General features: G+C 47.7%; 2 protein-coding genes across 4 annotated transcripts in view; one reads left to right on the top strand and one right to left on the bottom strand.

Annotated features, from left to right (window-relative positions):
* Positions 1 to 265: 265 nt before the first annotated feature.
* YARS1 (tyrosyl-tRNA synthetase 1) lies at positions 266 to 14,449 on the top strand. Its single transcript, XM_081870390.1, has 13 exons — positions 266 to 392; positions 2,522 to 2,668; positions 3,018 to 3,193; positions 4,726 to 4,855; positions 6,768 to 6,848; positions 7,235 to 7,327; positions 8,510 to 8,645; positions 10,234 to 10,319; positions 10,973 to 11,108; positions 12,090 to 12,187; positions 12,402 to 12,595; positions 12,776 to 12,917; positions 13,829 to 14,449. The coding sequence occupies exons 1-13, from the start codon at positions 336 to 338 to the stop codon at positions 13,937 to 13,939; spliced, it is 1,587 nt and encodes a 528-aa protein (XP_081726516.1). The 5' UTR covers positions 266 to 335; the 3' UTR covers positions 13,940 to 14,449.
* Positions 14,450 to 15,639: 1,190 nt separating this feature from the next.
* Positions 15,640 to 19,183, bottom strand: part of NHSL3 (NHS like 3) — a 56,097-nt gene continuing 52,553 nt past the window's right edge. For all 3 annotated transcript variants that reach the window (XM_081870365.1, XM_081870366.1, XM_081870367.1), the window contains exon 7: positions 15,640 to 18,555. In XM_081870365.1, coding sequence (XP_081726491.1) covers positions 18,533 to 18,555 — 23 coding nt within the window. In that variant the 3' untranslated portion in view covers positions 15,640 to 18,532. The remainder of the gene's footprint in view (positions 18,556 to 19,183) is intronic.

The raw sequence follows: 19,183 nt of genomic DNA, 5'->3' as shown, positions 1-19,183 counted from the left end.
TGAATTCCTAGGGATTCTCTTTTACCAAGACCACCCCATTAAATAGGGGGGGGGGGACCATGCACAAAGAGGTTTCTGGTTCAGCTGTTATGTGGTGCTTTCTGATTCCCTTCTCTTGCCTTGTGGGGACATGAAATTGTATCAGACTCCGCTGGCTTGTTCTCTTCCCCTAACCTTCTGCCATTGGGAGAGGAGAAATTTGGCTTGTGTTGGGAATGCCTGGTGAGGAAGCAGGAGACCTCCTTGATGCTTACTCCTGTTTTTCTTTGATTGCCTAACATGCATTTCTTTTTCCAATTTCAGCTCATAAGGGTGGGTGAGCAACTGCTGGCACAATGGGGCATGAACTGACAGCACAGGAGAAGTATCACCTCATCACCCGAAATTTGCAGGTACTTCTGTAGGAGTGGTTGAAAATGAGGCTTTAAAAAAAATATTCCACATATGGGTGCAAAAGTAGTTTGAATAAGCATCAAAGGTTTGCCCCACTCTGTTCTCCAAAATAAGTTTTTATTACACCCCCCCCCCAATTATTTTTTTTTGTTATAAATAAACTTAAGGATTGGGAACATTTCCTTCCTGAAATAAGCCTTTTTCCACCCCAAATTATTCACACTGGGAGCCTCTCCCGTATGAAATGCCCTAGCCTCATATCTGGATGGAATTTCTCTGGGCAGAGAATTAGAAATTTCAAAACTTGAGTGCAGTTTGTGTGAAAACAAAGCTTTGGGCTGGGCACAACACTAAGATTTCTAGGGGACAGTCTTCTGGTGCTTGTTGCCTCCCCCTTGGCACACTAGGCATATACAAATACAAAGCTACATCTGAGCTACTACAAATTAGGAATTCTGACAGCTGTGTGGGCAGGAGGACTTTTTGCTGTTGATAAAGGGGTCTGAATCCCATAGCATATCATCCAGCCATCTTTGAGTAGATCTTGATCTGCCACAGTACCTTATTCCTAATCTGGATTTTTTACATTGTACCTTGTTGACTCAGATGTCTGGTAACTAAGGCTGAGCAATATCTGGTTTTCAACATCATGATATATCACTAGCTAAACATTGCAATATACTGATACATCACGATTTCTGAAATCAGGATGGAGCTATGTAGAGGCATTGGTTGGCTTCATGGCTTCTCCCACATTGTGATTTTTTGCATAGCACACACATCATGATTCATGATATATTGTCAGATCAAAAATTATGAAACCAATACCACAATATGGACTTCAATCCAGTTTGGGACAATATATTGATATATCACCCAGCCCTACTGGTAACCTGAAAATTCTGGATGATTCATAGGTCCCATGTACAAATAAGGTTTTCCAGCAAATCACAGAAGTGCTTGTCTGCACTAGAAGAACTGGGTTATTAATATCTTACTCCAGTCTTTGGAACATGTATGGTAATGAGGATTAGAAACCAGATGTCTTAACTGTTTCCTGTGGTTGTGGAGCTGGGTTGCTGTTTGACCTTGGTTTATTGCTTTTTCACTTGGGTTTGCCACTTGTGATGGTATCTCATGAGGTTTTAATGTGTTAGCAATAGGGCTTTCCCTACAATTTGCACTGCTACATGTCTGCTCAATCTGAGCATTAAAAGAAAGAGAGGAATGCAGAACAGGTAATGGGAAAAGCCTGTCATTTTGTTAGGATCATCTGTAGAAGCAAGCTGTTGAGTCACACAAGACTCACTTTGTAACTCCTAATTGAAAGGACAAACATTACCCAACCATAACTGCAAACTTTCCTCTACTATAATGGATGACTCCCATATTTAAATCACTCATTGCCCAAAGCAATGCACCTGCCTCTCCTGAGAGCAAGTGATTGAATGACTGTGATTTGCCCAACATAGTGTTGGGGGCAGGATTATCTGTCCCCAGTAGAGGCTTATTGGAAGAGGCAATGTCAGAGAATAAGCCATGCCTACTCTATTAGTGGATCTTTTGGGCTCTCAAGAGACTTTAATTATTTATGTTTCATGCTCTGCACTTTGAGCATTGCTGATCTAGTGCTTTACCTGCCCCCTATTGTTCAATATGATTTTATATTTTTCTACTGTGGGTGTTACAGTGGTACCTCTGGTTACATATGCTTCAGGTTACAGACTCCACTAACCCAGAAATAATACCTCTGTTAAGAACTTTGCTTCAGGGTGAGAACAGAAATCGGGCGGCGGCAGCACAGCAGCAGTGGGAGGCCCCATTAGCTAAAGTGGTGCTTCAGGTTAAGAACAGTTTCAGGTTAAGAGTAGACCTCCAGAACGAATTAAGTACGTAACCAGAGGTACCACTGTATATTGATGTTTTGAGTTATTCTTGTTTTAATATATATCATTTATTATATTTTGTAAACCACCCTAGAATCTGATAATAAAAGGTGGAATATAAGTGTTTTAAATAAAAATATATCCCCTTGCATCACAGGGTTTTGGCTTCCCTAGCTCTCCCTTCTCGCTTGCTTCTTGCTTTTCCAGCTGAGATGCTGAACACATCTCTCTTTTGCTTGCAGGAAGTTCTCGGAGAGGATAAGCTGAAGGCCATCTTAAAAGAACGGGAGGTGAAGATATACTGGGGGACAGCAACGACAGGCAAGCCTCATATAGCCTATTTTGTACCCATGACCAAAATAGCGGACTTCCTCAAGGCTGGATGTGAGGTGAGACTGGGCTCTGCTTTAGATTTGGTCTGTTGGCTGCTTTCAAGTAGTAATGGGGCAGTCATCCTAGTGGGGAAGATCTGCTGCCTTTCAAAGACCTCTGGAAGGCAATTTCCCCCTGAACGCCATTCATGCCTTCTCCAACCTGGCACCCAGCCAGCATGGCTGAATTATGTTGGGGTTGATGGGAGTTGTAGTCCAAAGTATCTGGACAGCTCGGGATTGGGGATGGTTGACCAAGGTGTGCAGGCATTGGGTCTGAGCTCCTGTTGGTTCTCAAAGTGCATATAGAGGAAGGGTTAGGGTTAAGGCCAAGGCACTCCTGCTTGATATGCCCCTTCCCTCTCAGGTAACAATTCTGTTTGCTGACCTCCATGGATACCTTGACAATATGAAGGCACCATGGGAGCTTCTGGAACTGCGCACCCAATATTATGAGAACGTGATCAAGGCAATGCTGGAGAGCATAGGTGTGCCTCTGGAAAAGCTCAAGTTCATCCGGGGGACTGACTATCAGCTCAGCAAGTAAGTTTGTCTTGAGGCAGGGTGGAGCTGCAGAACAACAAATGGGAACTTCCTTGGTCAGAGGGATTAGCATCCGTAAGAACTCCGCAGGTGGTTTTGAAGTTTTCACTTAGAAAAGTTCCTAAACCTGCTAAGGTTTAATTGGATGCCAATTGGATGATTTGGAAGGGGAGATTTGCCAGAGTCCCATAGGTGGCGTAGGAGAAACTGAGGGTGCCGCACATTCTCTTTTAAAATGCCACACGTCTGCCGATTCTCTGAACTCATCAAGAGAGGCCCCGCTGCATATCCCACCACTATGTGGGGCTTATTTGGTGCCTTCTGTGTTGTGCTGTCTAGGATTAGGAATGCCTTCCCCAAGAAATACTCCATCTTGATATTTAGCTCTAGACTGAATATTTTATTTGTCTGGCAGTCCTTTGGCCAATTTAATGTTGGGATTTGGATGTAAAGCTAAGCTTAGTATTACGTTCATCAGCATTGGGCTTGTGTGGTCCCCACTCCTCTGGCACAGCCGCAAGGTGAAGATGGAGAGCTTTTGCTTCAGTTTTCAACTAACTGCCATAGTTAAGGCTAACCACAGTCTGACTGGGTGCAGGCATAAACTGTTCAGGTTAGTTAAAACAAAATGAGATTGTGGAAGCTCCCAAAGGGCCACTGCATACTGAGTGAATGGGCAGCAGAACGTCCAATGCAGTTCAGTGCAAACTGGAGTAAAGTGATACACATTGGGGCAAAGAAATATTCATTTCATGTATGACTCATGATGCCAACCCAGCTGTGAAAAAGCTGTGAAATTCCATGCTAGGGATCATTATGAAGGGAACTGAAAACAAAACTGCCAATAGCATAATGCAATTATACAGACCTACGGTGTGGCCACATTTGGAATAATGTGTACCGTTCTCATTGTCTCACCTCATAAAGGATATTGTAGGGTTAGAAAACTTTCAGAAAATAATCAGGGTGACTCCCCTGTGAAGAAAAGTTGTGCCAGTAAAAGGAGACGGCATAGAGACTTATAAAATTATGCATAAACGAGAGAGATGCATAGAGATTTCCTCCCCCATCTCCATTGTAGCCTCATCTGCACAGGGTGGGTAGAGGAGAGACAGAGACCAGATTCTCTCCCACAAGAGGCAGTCAGAGCTACCAACTTGATTAGTTTTAGGAAAGGACTGGACACATTCATGGAGGAGAAGACTGTCAGTGACTACTAACCCTGATGGCTGTGTTCTGCCCCCACTGTCGGAGGCAGCATGCCCCCTGAATGCCAGTTGCTGGGAAACATACACAGTGTTGCTGTGCTAGGTCCCTCTTCTGGGCTCCCCACTGGGGCCTCCATCTGGCCACTGTGAGAACAGGAAGCTGGACTAGATGGGCCCCCTTCGTCCTGATCCAGCAGCCAACCTCATATTATGTCCTTAACATTACATCTGATCCACCTGCAAGTGGTAAGGCTCCTAAGCTGCTTGTAGTTCTGGAAAGGGAAGGACATTCCACCACACTATCTCCCTGCCTTTTCTATTTAGAGAATACACACTGGATGTTTACCGCCTGTCCTCTGTCGTCACCCAACATGATGCCAAGAAAGCCGGGGCAGAAGTAGTCAAGCAGGTGGAGCATCCATTGCTCAGTGGCCTCCTCTATCCAGGACTGCAGGTACCTGTTTAACGTCATCATGGAGGAGGCGGGGGGAAGAGATGTGGGCTTCTTTTGCTCTTGGCTACCATAGCTCAAGGGACATGGGTGGCGCTGTGGGTTAAACCACAGAGCCTAGGGCTTGCCAATCAGAAGGTCGGCGGTTTGAATCCCTGTGGTGGGGTAAGCTCCCGTCGCTCAGTCCCTGCTCCTGCAAACCTATGAGTTTGAAAGCACGTCGAAGTGCAAGTAGATAAATAGGTACCGCTCCGGCGGGAAGGTAAATGGTGTTTCCGTGTGCTGCTCTGGTTCGCCAGAAGCGGCTTAGTCATGCTGGCTACATGGCCCAGAAGCTGTACGCTGGCTCCCTCGGTCAATAAAGTGAGATGAGCGCCACAACCCCAGAGTCGTCCTGAAGCACGTGAAATATAGTGGTACCCACTTAGGGTGAAACAAGGATCAGACAGACACAGCAATTTGGAGAAAAAGAAGGTGAGGTTTTATTGCTGAGCAATAATGGACCCAGTTGGAATCCTTTCCAAAAGACTGGGACCCCGAAGCATACAAGTCCTGAGGTTATATACTTGAGCAAATCACAGATCATGAGACAATCATGAGACAGTCCCGAACGCCAGCAAAAAATAACCAATAGCGTGCATCTGCCATGCTCCTGGCCCTATGCAGAGTTCACTCCCCAACTTCTGCTTTCCATTGTCTTGTACAATGATTTACAGTCTGACCTTTTCCCTAGTTCTGACAGAACAAGAAAATGAGACTCAGGGAGAGAATCTCCTGGCCCTACCCTATGCATTCTGCTTCATGTAGGGAGTTTTTGTGGTTTGGCCCTTCCTGTTTCGTGGACCATTTTAGCCTGGATTTGAGGGGGAGATTTGTACCAGCGCCTTCTGATTTATGGCTTCCCCTTTCCTCTAGGGTGCAAGGATGTTACTAGGTAAAAGGTCAGTTCTGGACTTGCGGTTCCAAGCAGTTTGCAGTTAGCTTAGGCAAAAGCTTTTCTTGATTCAAATGGATTTATAAAATTACTGTAAGCCCTGTTATGTGTGAGCATATGTGAATATATTGATTACTGATAACTGATTATATGAATAGCATAAGTGTAGCCCCCCTTTTCTTGCTTTAGTCCACGACTGGACCTAAGGGGTCCCTTTACCTACCATAGCTCAGAATGAATATCCTCACATGCCCAAGGCCATACAGTGGTACCTTGGTTTACGAACTTAATCCATTCCAGAAGTCTGTTCTTAAACCAAGGCGTGCTTTCCCGTAGCAGTGCGGGACTCAATTTACAAATGGAACACGCTCAACAGGAAGCGAAACATGTTCTGCTTCCATGGTAAAGTTCACAAACCAAAACACCTACTTCCGGGTTTGCAGCATTCATAATCCAAGTTGTTCATAAACTAAGCTGTTCTTAAACCAAGATACCACTGTATGTGTGTTTCCATAAGTTGTACTATTCTTCCACTTATGAAAAGGGGTGGGGAGGAAGAAAGTAAAAGATCCAGTAAGTATGGATGGTTCTATTTGTGGAGATGCCATGCCTCATGAGGGTTGGGGTGCACCTGTTTGGTGGCAGGTATTTTTATGAACATAGTTCTGAAGTCTCTTGCTATGTGAAGTATCAATTTGCCAAGATCAATATGCTTCAGGACCAGACTAGTAGAGGACCTAAGAGGATGCCAGGTGCTTGCTTCACTCACCCTGAAGCCTGTGGAATAAAATCCTAATCTGGGAAATGGGTTGTGCTTGGACCAGAGGTGGAATTCTTGTTTTCTTCACAGTTTGTCTCTGGCTCCCTCAGCCACAAGAGATGCTAGTGCCCAGGGGTATCCCTGGGGCAGGAAAGAAGCAACCAGTCTGCCCAAATCAGTGGGGTCTGCAGGGAGTTATTTATGCTTGTGTGTCCCCGCAGGCACTGGATGAAGAATACCTCAAAGTCGATGCGCAGTTTGGAGGAGTGGATCAGAGGAAAATCTTCACTTTTGCAGAGAAGGTGAGAAGAATGAGACACTTGCCTGGCTGCCTCTTTGGAGCACTGTGCAATTGGTGCTGAAGGCCCCTGGATGGTTCAGCTAGCTAAACCTGTGCTCCCTTTGATCACATGCTTAGCCCCCAGGGTAAGCTAGGTGTGGATATTTTGGGTCTTGAGGTGGAAAATGCAAAAGGCACCTCATTTCTCTCCCTGTTTCCCCCTGGCTGGTTAACATGGGGGCAGAACCTACTAGGATATGGAAAACGTGTTGTGTAAGAACACAGTGTAAACTGCAGTCCACAGAGAAGGTATTGGGTTTCAGGGAGGCAGATAATACACTTGAACATCCCACTTTCCCTCCATCTTCAGCCTTTGTTTTAAATGCCTGAATGTTTGTTTCTCTCTAGTACCTCCCCTCCTTGGGCTATGCCAAGCGCATCCACCTGATGAACCCCATGGTGCCAGGACTGACAGGCAGCAAGATGAGTTCTTCAGAAGAGGTGGGTTCTTTAGCTTGACTCTTGCCCTTGGCAGCCAAATCCTGCAAGGAGGAGTTCTTAAAATGTGCAGGGATGCTTTGCCGACAGTCCTCGTTGGCAGGGTTCTTTTTTCTAGTCTTTGAAATACTTCAGCATTACGGAAAGGAAATCGGAAATCGGATAAAACATCCAAAAGCAATATTCTACCTTTGGTAGTAAAAGATTCAATTTGAAAATTAAGTAACTGGTGACCAGTTCGTCATAAAGAGATCCTAAAGCACCACCTAAGTTATTTGCTACTTGGCAGTTTTGAGCATCACACACTGGTTGGGAGCCCAGGGGTTAAGAGGGGTGGGGAGGGAGCAGCAGGCATCTGTGTTGAGGATGCCCTGCTTGAGAAAAAACTAGGAACAGGGTGGTGATACAATGACTGCTGCAATCCATGCAAGATAATATCACCAAGGCAGCTATCTGTAAACAAGCAATGAATGTCCATTAAAATGACAAAAGTAGTTTCTTATCTTAAACAGTAGCAGACACAGTAAATAAAGCGTTCACTTGTAATATATCAGTGGTTCAGTGCTCATTTCTTCTCTTTCCAAAATAGTTTTTATCATGAACAATTACAAAAGCAGTAATAAAGAGTCCACTTGTGATATACAGTGGTTCAGTGCTCAGACGTTGTTCCTGTAATCCAACGTTTTGTCGCTAAAGAGCGTAGTCATCGAGCTGTCAAAATCAATTGTAACAGAATTGCACTGAATTATCTAGTGTCAATTGAGAAAAAACTAGAACACAATATTCCAAGGTGATGTTCACGCTTCATGGTTTTCGCAAATCCGTCTTTGCCACCTTGGTGCCTTCTGCTCTTAGATGCTTGGGACTACAATTTCCATCAGCCCCAGCCAGCACATAGATGAGAGTTATTGTCTGAAGCATCTGGAGGGCACCAGATTGGTGAAGTCTGTTGCGTTTATGTAAAAATGGAAAATCTGCTGTTCAGTTAATCCAGTTAAATCCTTTAACTCAAAAGGATTTGCTCTAGCAGATAGGTGGGCTAAAACTTGTAGCTGTGGTCCCAGGCTCTTTCCATCTCAGGATTATTCCTCCATCTGTGAAAAACTGACTAGTCCCAGTACACTTCTGTGACCTGCTGTGCCTGGGAGCTAATTCATGGAGCATCCCCTCCCTTCCCTCATCCAGGAGTCCAAGATTGATCTCTTGGATCGAAAGGAGGATGTGAAGAAGAAGCTCAAGAAGGCATTTTGCGAGCCAGGGAATGTGGAGAACAATGGGGTCTTGTCCTTCATCAAGCATGTGCTCTTCCCACTCAGATCAGGTAAGTGTCTCCAAGCAGCAAGAAAGGGGAGGAGCTAGAGGATTTTATTATGGGGAGTAGCAGGCAACCTGATTGGCTGAAAGGTCAATCTAGAGGTGAAGGGCTGGGTCACATCCCTTCATCTTCCACCTGTGTCCCCTCCCTGCTTACCTGAAGCCCCAAGTATGTAGCAGAGCCTGAATATTAGGGCGTTACTTTAGGGGGTGAAACTTTTTTTTTTTTTCAAATTTCTTCAATGAGGGATTTTAGAACTGTTCTTGGTATGAGGAATTCAAATCTATTCTTTTTAGCTTGGTAAGTACCTTTGACAAAGAAGCACATAAACTGTTTTTGGAAAACCAAAGAATTTTAATTTTACCTCCTGAAAACGTCGGGTAATGCTTAATAATAATAACAGCGAGTAGATTGGCCATCATTTTTAATGATTTCTATGCAATTTTACATACATTTTATGTACTAAATTCTATTCATTTAACCAAAATATCTTTTGAATTCCCAAGTCGTGTTACAATATTTTAGCACCCTTCCTTTTAGCAAATTCCTTTTGGGAATTTGAAAGTTGAAAAATTCAGCATGCCCTGCTGTTTATGTCGGGCAGTTTCCCTTCTCTCCTGGCTGGGATGGAAAGGCTCCCTTTTAATCACTAAAAGGGCATTTTAGTGGCACCACAGAGGGTCTGTGTGGTGCTTGCATGCAGGCCAGTTCCTTTTCTGTGAAGGGAAGCCGTAGCATCACAGAGTTGGAGGGGACCATGGATGCTAGCTAGTCCACTCCCCGCTCCATACCAGAATGTCCAAGCTAGACAGATGGCCGGCCCACCTCTGCCTGAAGACCTCTTGGCCAGGGAAATCCCACCCATCCCTCTCACTCATTGGCTCCATTGTCAAAATGCTCTTTATCCTAGCATGTTACCCAAACCCTCTCCTCCTGCAACATGAGCTCTGGCTTCTGGGCAGCAGCAAAGAACAGGCCTTTGCCTCTGCTCTGTATGTGTGAGAGAAATGCACCGTAGGTGTTTGAAAGGGCTGTCGCATCCCCCCTCAGTCTCCTCCAGGCTAAACATACCCAGGGTTTCTTTGCCCTTTCCTTGTAGGGCTTGTCTTCCCTGCCCATGACCATCTTCCCTACCCTCCTAAGAGCCCATACCAGTTTGTTCTCCTGAACATGAATCATCCAGAACTGGAACGTACATGAGGGTAACCAGTCCAGCCTGACGCTTGGGGCCTCAAACCCTTTCTAGACCCGCTTATACTTGGGAGTAAGTCAGCCAGACAAAGGATCCATTAACTTCACCACCAGCTCCTTTGAAATACCTTTTGTGGGCACGTGCCCAGGGAAGAACAGGGATTTGCCTTGCTGCTGCTACAGGGGAGGGCAGGGAAGGGAACATGACGCCCTTGGTCTTGGTCCTCCTTCGCCATCATCAGTGTATCCCCTGCAACCTGAAGGGCTTTGAAGCTTTTTTAAAAACTGACATTTTTAGGACCTTGGATACGAACTCCCCACACCTGCAGTGTTCTTGTGACTCCTCAAATGTACACCACTCTGTTAATGCGGATCTTCAAATCTTTCTTTTCCCCCGCTGCAGAGTTTGTGATTCTTCGAGATGAGAAGTGGGGAGGGAATAAAACTTACACCCACTATGGAGACCTCGAGAAAGACTTTGCTGACCAGGTGACACATTGGGGTGCGGGTGGGGTAGGGAGGTGGCCAGCTGCCAGGGGTGGGGTGGGGGGCTCCTGGGGTCCTTGTTGTTGCTTTGTATGTGGGAAGAACCTCCTCGTGGAACGGCTCTGCTGTACTTGCATGAAGGGCTTGGGCTATCCTGCCAGGCAGACTCTGAGACCTGGCAGCAGTTGTGTGTTGGTGGTGGGAGACCCTGACCTTTTGCTCTGCATGCCCACCTGGGGGGGGGGTTGCATCAGAGGCCCGCAAGGGGAAGCTGAGTCACAGGGAGGGGCTCTAGACTGACAAAGAATTGTGTTGCACATCCCCTAAAGCAACAACTCTGCAGTCGTAATGAATGCAAACCAGACATTCTCACAGAATTTGCATAGGTCAGATGTACAGAAACACTGCTGTTCTGCATAAATCAGACTCTCTGCCCCTTTTAATTTCTGTCTTACCAGCTGAGCAATATGTGGAATGTTTTTCCCGTGAAGCCCCATTGGCTTTCATTTTACACCACTCATCCATTCCACTGCCTCCTGCCCACCAGATTGTGCTTTGTGATTTGCGCCCACTGTTAGGAACGGCGCTGGGGACTGATGGGAACCCTCTAGGGAGAGCAGGACTAACTGGGTCTCCATCTTCTTCCATGGGTGCAGGTTGTCCACCCTGGGGACTTGAAGAACTCTGTGGAGGTGGCCTTGAACAAGCTCCTTGAGCCCATCAGAGAGAAGTTCAACAGCTCACAAATGAAGAAACTGGCCAGCTCTGCGTATCCTGATCCTTCCAAAGCAAGTAAGGGCTGAAAGGCATCTGCTGTTGGTCCATCTAGTTCAGTACTGTTGACCCTGGCTGGCAGAGGCTCTCCAGGGTTTTAAGCAGGGGGCATTCCCAGCCCTTCCTGGAGGAGATGCCCTTCCTGGAGGATTGAACCTGGGACTTCTCCATGCAAAGCAGAGGCTCCACCCCTGAGGCACCAGAGCTTCCCACAGATGCTCCTGCACTCTGAGACCAAGAGCCCTGCAAGTTCTTTCTGGCAGGCTGATGCAGATGCCGTCCTGCCCCCACAAGGCCCTGCCCGGGTCTGGAAGATCTGATTTGCCTCCTTCACTGTCTGCAAAGCAATTGGGCCTGCTAAGCGCCTGCCCTGTGGTGTGGCTCCTTCCTGGGTTCACTTTGATTGGCCAGACCCCCTTGTCTGTCTTGGTCCTTTTTGGCATACGCAAACACTGGGCATGAGTCTGGGTTGTTCTCTCTAAAACAGACTCCTGCTCAGTTACTTGGGTCATTTGCACCACTCAGTTTCCCATGCCTTCCCGTGGCTTTAATTCTCCTCTCTATCCCACCCTCATCTCCTCTTGCTCATGCAAGAGAATACCAGCATCCTTTTTAAAAAAATCAATTTTTATTGCAAGTTTCCCACATAAAATACAATAAAAGCCAAGCTAATCTAAAGAGAAAAGATTTTTAAAAAAACAAGACTAAGGAAGAAAATAAAGAGGAAAAAGTAAATAAAAAAGCCCTGTCACAACTGGATCCTACCCCATATTCTACCCACAAAAGAGTGAACCCTCCTAGGTCTGACCTGGGAGCTTCCCCCTCTTCTCCCAGCCTCACACACCAGGAGATCCTCTCTACCCTGCTTCTGTCACAGGGCCCTTCATTTCCCATCTATCAGTCTTCTGTCCAGCACCGTTTTTGAGGCCTAGTCTCTCCAGGCTGCTGCCAGTCTTTGCAACTGCAGCTCTCCTAAAAACCTCCCTTCCCTGTCTGCAGAGCCTTCAGCGAAAGGCCCCATGAAGAACTCTGACCCGGAGGAAGTAGTGCCATCTCGGGTGGACCTTCGTGTTGGCAGAGTGCTCAGCGTGGAGAAGGTAAGCCTGCCAGGGGGCTTCCTAGAGGCAATTGGTTGACAGAAGGGTGCTGGCATCAGGACTCTTGAGAGCGCGTGCAGAGGTCTCCATCACACTCCCTGGGCCTCTGTACTGGGCTTGGGGTGCGTGGGAGATTGCGGGGTGCCTGCAACCCTGGAGGGGGCCATTCAACTTTTCACAACCGGGCTGTGACGCCGCCCTTCTCCCTTCGCAGCATCCTGATGCCAACACGCTGTACGTGGAGAAGATTGATGTGGGGGAGCCTGAGCCGCGGACGGTGGTCAGTGGCCTGGTGGAGCACGTGCCCAAAGAGGAGCTGCAGGACAGGCTGGTGGTCTTGGTGTGCAACCTGAAGCCTCAGAAGATGCGGGGACTGGAGTCCCAGGCCATGCTGCTCTGCGCTTGCAGGTGTGTGCAGTGGAAGGTGGGGCAGGCAGACTTTGGCTCATGCAGAGGGGCTGCAAATGGATTCACTTATTGGGGGCATAAGCAGGCATTTGTTATCCCTTGGCTATGTTTTCCTGTTAGGCGAAGTGAGAGGCCGACTGAAGCCTGCTTGCCGCTAACATGATTATCCTCTTCTTCCAGTGCTGGGGAGCCCTGCCAAATAGAGCCCCTGGACCCCCCGGCTGGCTCCTGCCCTGGTGAGCGGGTGTTTGTGGAGGGCTATGAAGAAGGCCAGCCTGATGAGGAGCTGAAACCCAAGAAGAAGGTCTTTGAGAAGCTGCAGGTAAGCGGGGAAGAGGCTCCTGTAAGTGGCAGGTGGCTCCATATTGGGCAGCTGAGCAACCGTGTGCCCTCCAGGTGTTTTGGGGACTACTCCTCCTGTTGGCCCCAACCAGCATGAGGCACACTGGCTTAAAGCAAAGCCAGACATTCCTTAGTCCAGGAATTGCTCTGCAATCCTAAGTGACTGCCCTTGCAGGAGGGCAGAGTTTCTGCTGCAGGGCAGGTAGAAAGGGCTTCAGAGCTGTGTGCCGCGCCTGCAGAGGGTCGTCTCGTACTAGTAGAGAGCAGCAGATTCTTCAAAAAGGGCAAGTTGACCCTGATCTGCTTAAATATGGAGAACTGAGCCTCCCAACTGGTGCAAAATTTGGGGGCTCTGAATAAACCTATTCCTGCAACTTATTTTCGGAAAACAAAACACTTGTGCCCTATTAGGCATTTTTAAACTGGAGGGAGAATCTAATAATTTTTTTAAAATGTAAGAATAAAAGCAGTCCCAAGCAGTTAATAAGGGAGAGGGTGGTGTGTTGGTTAGCTTGATAGAGTATGGTTGTATGTGACTAAGGTACACAAGCCTGTGTGAACCTGGTGCCCTCCAGTTGTTTTGAACTACAACTTCCCTCAGCTGCCTGGAACTGTTGTAGTCTGGAACATCTGAAGAGCAGCAGGCCAGCCAACATAGGAGGCTGTTCCTGCTGCTGCTCCTATTGTATAAAAGATTTGGTCCATCCTACTCAGTATTGCCTCTGCTGGCTGACAGCAGTTCTGCAGGATTTCTGATTAGAAGGGTTTTTTTGGACCTGCCAGGGATTGAACCTGGGACCTTCTGCATTGTGAAGTATTCTGCCACAGAGCTGTGGCCTCTCAGCATGACAGGACTGGAGAAATCACCCTGCCTGTTCTTTCTCTTCTCAGGCAGACTTCCAGATTTCTGAGGCTTCTGTGGCCCAGTGGAAGGGGAAGAACTTAATGACCAAACTGGGGAACCTCACCTGCAAAACTCTGAAAAGCGGCAGCATCCGCTAGCTGCCTCTGCCTCGCACTTTCAGCTTATGCGTGCCAGTTATTGCCCGACAAACATCCTCCATACTTACATTGCACTCCCAGCCATGAGATTCCAACCCAGCTGGACCTGACCCATGAAAAAGTTGACATGGACAGAATGGGGAAGGGCACCTAGAAGCAGGAGGCCAGTGCAACGAGGCCCCTCTCTCCAGGCACGTCTTATTTATACTGAGGAGAAAAGAGCCAATGGCCTCATCCTTCTGACGGTGACGGAAACCTCTCCAGATGTTGTAGAAGAGGAAATGCTGCTAGCACAGATCTGCCCTCTTATGATGGTTTGGTCCACATGCCTTCCAGGATGTTTGTCATACTCTGCTTAAAACAGAAGGTATATGATGTTGAGCTCGGACTCAGGCTGGCAAAATTTGGAGAGGATCTCTTACCAGATTGGTAACGGTTAGGTCCATCAGGCATAAACACTGAATTCCAAATCATCTGTCATTTCCCCAAATAAAATGGTCACACCATCTGGTTCCCGGTGCTTTTCTGTGGTAGCTGCATTCAGCCCAAGATGACTGCTTTCTAACATGCTTGGTAACAGATCAAATAGTTCTTTCTTTTTCACAGGGAAATGGCACAACATAGTAAAAACCCCATGTAGTTCCAGTTACTGGTTATTTAACTAGCAGAGGGATGTGCATGTTTTCTGGCTAAGAGTCTTGTAGTACTTTAAATCAGACTCCCCCATCCTGGTGCCTCTAGATGTTTTAGACAATTTTGATTGGGCTGATGGGTGTTGTAGGTCAGAATATCAGCAGGTTACCAGGTTGACGAAGGCTGATAGCGTGTGTGAGAGAAGGACGTGAGGAGCTGGAGCAGCTGACATAAAAAGCAAACCAGGAACACTTTTTTCCTGGTAGAAGTGTCCAAACTCAAGACCATCTGTCTCTACCTTTTATCATTAATCTATGCACAAGGGGAACATTTTGTGCATATAGGTTATAGAAGCTTATTCCATAAGAAATATTTACTGTGGTAGCACTCGGAGACTTTGCTTTTATTGTGAGTGAGCCTGTACATGCTTAATGAGAGGGATTTGAGCAAACCTCCGTTTGCTGTAACTGGCACACTTGCATTTTTTATGCTTACGGAGGTTTGTTCTGGACTACAACCACCATTAGCTCCAGCCGGCATGATGTGCACTCATGCACTCAGCTGCAAAGTCTGTTCCCTTGGGTGGGGTAACATTGCTTGGACTGGAATAGGCTGCAAAGCCGCCTTCCCATCCCCACCAGATGGAAGACAGAGAAACTTCTGCTTGATCAGGCAGGATGGCCGGCAAGTGGGTTGATCACTTGCGGATGGTTGCACACACTTACTGCATCCCCTCTGCCTCAGGCCTCTGGAGGCTGTGATGGTTAGACTAAGGTTACCAGGCATTCCCCTTTCCTGGGGACAGTCCCTGGATTTACACATCAGTCCCCTGACAAAATCCATCTATTTAGTAGGAAGTTGAAAAGTGTCCTCGGATTCATTGGGGGGGGGGGGGGGGAATCTGGTAACCTTAGGTTAGACCTCACTTGCCCTGGCTGCTCTTGGGATTCCTCCATTGCACCCCAGCACCTTCCTCACCCACACACTCCAGAATCTTCCCGTTTTCTTGTCGGTAATAAAACCTCTCATCCTCCCACAGCAAATATATTCACACCACAGCGAAAAGGTAAGAGAGACAGCAAGCAAGCAAGCAAGCTTTAATTTATCTTTACAAAGACAGTCTTTAAAAATGTATTTCACCATCTTTCCCCCCTCTCACCCCTTTCTCAAAGGTAGCTCCCTCCCCCACTCCTGTTTTACAATCATGAGGGGAAAAATCAAAAGCAAATGACCCAAGATTTTCTTCTTCTTCAAAAGTCTATATAAATCAGTTGTCTAATGTTCCTAAAGAATAGAAAACAAAGGCATTGAGGGTGGGGGACAAATTCAGGTGCTTGGTGTCATTTCTAAATGCTGTGCCCAGCCCCACTGGGGCACCCCCACCCCCACCCCCACCAAACTCTTCTTCTGATTTGTCTGTTCTCCTGCCTTCAAAGTGCTGTGTTGGCTCTTGGCAGAACAATCTGGGAGGAGACTGCAGCCTTGGGGTAACAGTAACTTGAGGTTCAGAGGGAAATTACGATATTCCCACCCCCACATCCCTCTTGAGGGGTGAGAAGGAAAGCCTCTTAGCTAGGGGTGAGCTCCTGACAGCTGATGTAGCCTGGAGGTGGTGTTCAGGGGAGGGGGGGTCTCCAGCAGAGAAAAGAGCGCCTCCTGGGAGAGGCTCACTGCTGGGGTTTATAACATCAGGCACACACGGTCGTAAGTACAGCACCAGGAAAAGGAGGCAGGTTGGTGGGGGCGGGGGGGGGGGTCAGTATGGTGGCAACACACAGCTGAGTCTCCCAGTCAGGGTGCCACCTTGCCACCTAATAATGGCCCTAGGCTTGGGGGGTGCAAAATGAATGAACAGCCAGAATTTTGGGGTGCCTAAAAACCATCACCTGCCATTACATTTCAGAGCAGGGCTTTTCAAACACAGGCAACTATTTCAGACCATGTTGCCTGGCCAGCTCAGTGCTCTATTCCAGCCCTTTCCTAACTCATATTCTGGGTGTTTTGGATCACAATTCCCAGCAGCAGAAGCTGCTGCTCTGGCAGGGGCTGGTGGGAGTTGCCATTCCTGAACATCTGGAAGGCAGCAACTTGGCAAAGATGGCTTGGTCTACCCTGGCCAGCAACAACTATCCAATGCCCTTTTGCCATCAGAGATTATGTGCACTCAGAGCACTTACGTCACCCTACAAACCCTTTGAATGAATTCTTGTGTTCCTCAGAGGTTTAGTAGTGACCCTGGGATGCCCAGCCCTTCTTGGTAGCTTCATGTAGCAACTGGGAGTAGAGGGGTTCTGCCCTCCCCCTTGCACCGCTTGCAGAGTTTGCACCTTTCCGTGGCCAACATCAGGGCAACATGCCACCGACAACGAGAGGGAGGCAACCATATCCACTTCAACGCACTATTTGCCTGCAGCAGGAGGTGTGCCTTGGGTGAAGCTGGACTCTGCAAGCCAGCGGGCTTCTAGCAAGGGATGCACACACACCCCTGACCCAGGCTGGCTCTCAAAGCTGCCTTAATACTTACCTGATGACCTCCTGCCATCCCTTCCCCTCCAGGAAGTTTCAAATTCACCAAAGAAAATGATACTGCCAAAGCCAGAATCACACCACATCCACCATGCTGAATGGGGAGGAGGAGGAGAGCTTTGCTTGCCGAATGGAAGAGCCTTTGCCCACCCTACCCCACCCCGAATCACCCATTCAATCCCCTTGCTCCAAGGTAGGATGCTCTAGGCCTGGAATGTTTTGCTGCAAAATGCCCCAGACCTTTAGCGTTTTGGCAGTGAAGAGCTAAGCTCCAAGGGGCTCTGGCTGCCCCTCCCGCCAAGTCTCCCCCCCCACCCCAAGCTGTTTGCTAAAGGCACCAACCAGCTAGCCCAGCACACACCTCTTGCACATGCCCTGCTAGGCAGTTCAGGTCTTGTGAGCCTCTCAAAAGGTTTCTCGTACCTGGACCCTCAAGGAGACGACCCGCCCTTGGGGGACAGTTCTAGGCACAAAGAAGGTAACATAAGTGGTGTCTGAAAAAGGAGAAAGAGTAGAACAATTATGTGTCCCTATTTGTGCTATGGTGGAATTATACTAGGTCCCCTCCTAGCTGTCTCCCACAGGAAGGGTGCAGCTCACCCTCCACCCAGAATCAGCTGTTGCCTGATAGGGACCAGTTTGCACCAAGGAACCCTACCTGGGCTAGCCAGGTACATCACCACATGGCCCGTCACTAGAACAGCAAGGCTAACTTGCAGGGTCCCTTCAGTGCAATCTCTTCGCAGGAGCACACAGGAGAGAAGCAGAAAGGATCTGGGCCCCAGCAGCATTTGGGAAGCCTACGCAGCTCTCCATAAGCAGCCGTCCTTGCAGTCTCCAGCCTCGATTTGAGAAAGTGCTTGTTTTGTACAATTCCAGGGGTGCAAAAGCAGGCGATGCTCCCAACCCCACCAGAAAGAGAAAAGAAGGGAGGGGGCTCTTCTGGGACGGGGACACACACACACACACACACACACACACACACACACACACAGCCTAGGTTGGTTCGACTCTGCCGGCTTCTCCTTGGGATGGGGCAGGGGGAGCAAGAAGCGCAAACCGTCCTCATTGTCCATTGTTCTTAAAAGCCATTTTCCTTATGCACCAAAAAAACAACCACCCCACAATGGGAAAAGTAAAACCCCAGCTGAGAAAAGCTGCCCCATTGAGGGAGGCGGCGGCAGCAAGGAAGGGTGTTGTGCTACTTTTGTCTCTGTATGTAAAATAAAGCCGTATTACTGAAGAAAAAGTGAAACCAACACAATTTTTGCATAAATATCAAGGCCATCAGAGGCTAAGGCTGTTTTGTCTTCCTTTTCGTCGCATCCAGGACCTCCTCTGGCCTGCTCAGGTCCCTGAGATTTTTTTTTCCTGTGTATGTTAATTATTTTCAATTCCTGTATTTCAGGGGCAACCACGCTGCAGGGTCTCCCTTCACGCCATCTCCTCCTGTAAATCTGCAAGGAGAAAAGCAGAGGCAATGGGTTTCAGAGCTGGAATCCAGCGCCTTGCGATGGGACTGCCCACCCCCCAAGCCTACAACCCTCCCTCAACCCTCAGTTCCTCAGCTATGGAGAAAGGAAGCAAGAGAGCTATGTAGAATCAACACCAGAGACAAAAACTTAAAAGCTCTCTGCGTTGTTTGGGGGTAGGGGTAAATGCGTTGTGTGTTGTTTTACATATATGCACCACCCCCAGAACATAACCCCTGTGCAAGATGAAATTGTACTATATTTTAAGAAGGATAACACTGTAACAAACAGCAGCAATGCTGCACTTACATCACTGGGCAACTGTAAAACAAAATACATAATTAGATTTTTTAAAAATTCTCCAGCATAGCATTCTTTTTCCTATTACTAGGAGCCCCCAAGCAGGGCAAGATGGCAACCCACCCCCTCCTGTTATTGCCCAGAAATAAGCTGGAGACATAGTCAACATGACTGGCAGAGAAAGGGCAAGAAATCAGGGCCTGCATTGGTCAAATGGTGTGAGTGTAAAGCACCATGGTCAGTCAATAACGGTTGCCCAACAACCCCCAGGACAGACCTTCCAATATCAAGTGTGTTGCCACAGCTGAAACAG

This window comes from Podarcis erhardii, assembly GCF_964252035.2.
Source record: "Podarcis erhardii genome assembly, chromosome: 7".
Lineage (NCBI taxonomy): Eukaryota > Metazoa > Chordata > Lepidosauria > Squamata > Lacertidae > Podarcis > Podarcis erhardii.
The sequence above is the reverse complement of the archived record's forward strand: the minus strand, read 5'-3'. Positions and strand labels throughout refer to the sequence as shown.

Coding starts and splice junctions, on each gene's coding strand:
- YARS1 (XM_081870390.1), top strand. CDS start 336: ATGGGGCATGAACTGACAGCACAGGAGAAGTATCACCTCATCACCCGA. Junction 2,669..3,017: donor TCCTCAAGGCTGGATGTGAG/GTGAGACTGGGC, acceptor CTTCCCTCTCAG/GTAACAATTCTGTTTGCTGA. Junction 6,849..7,234: donor TCTTCACTTTTGCAGAGAAG/GTGAGAAGAATG, acceptor GTTTCTCTCTAG/TACCTCCCCTCCTTGGGCTA.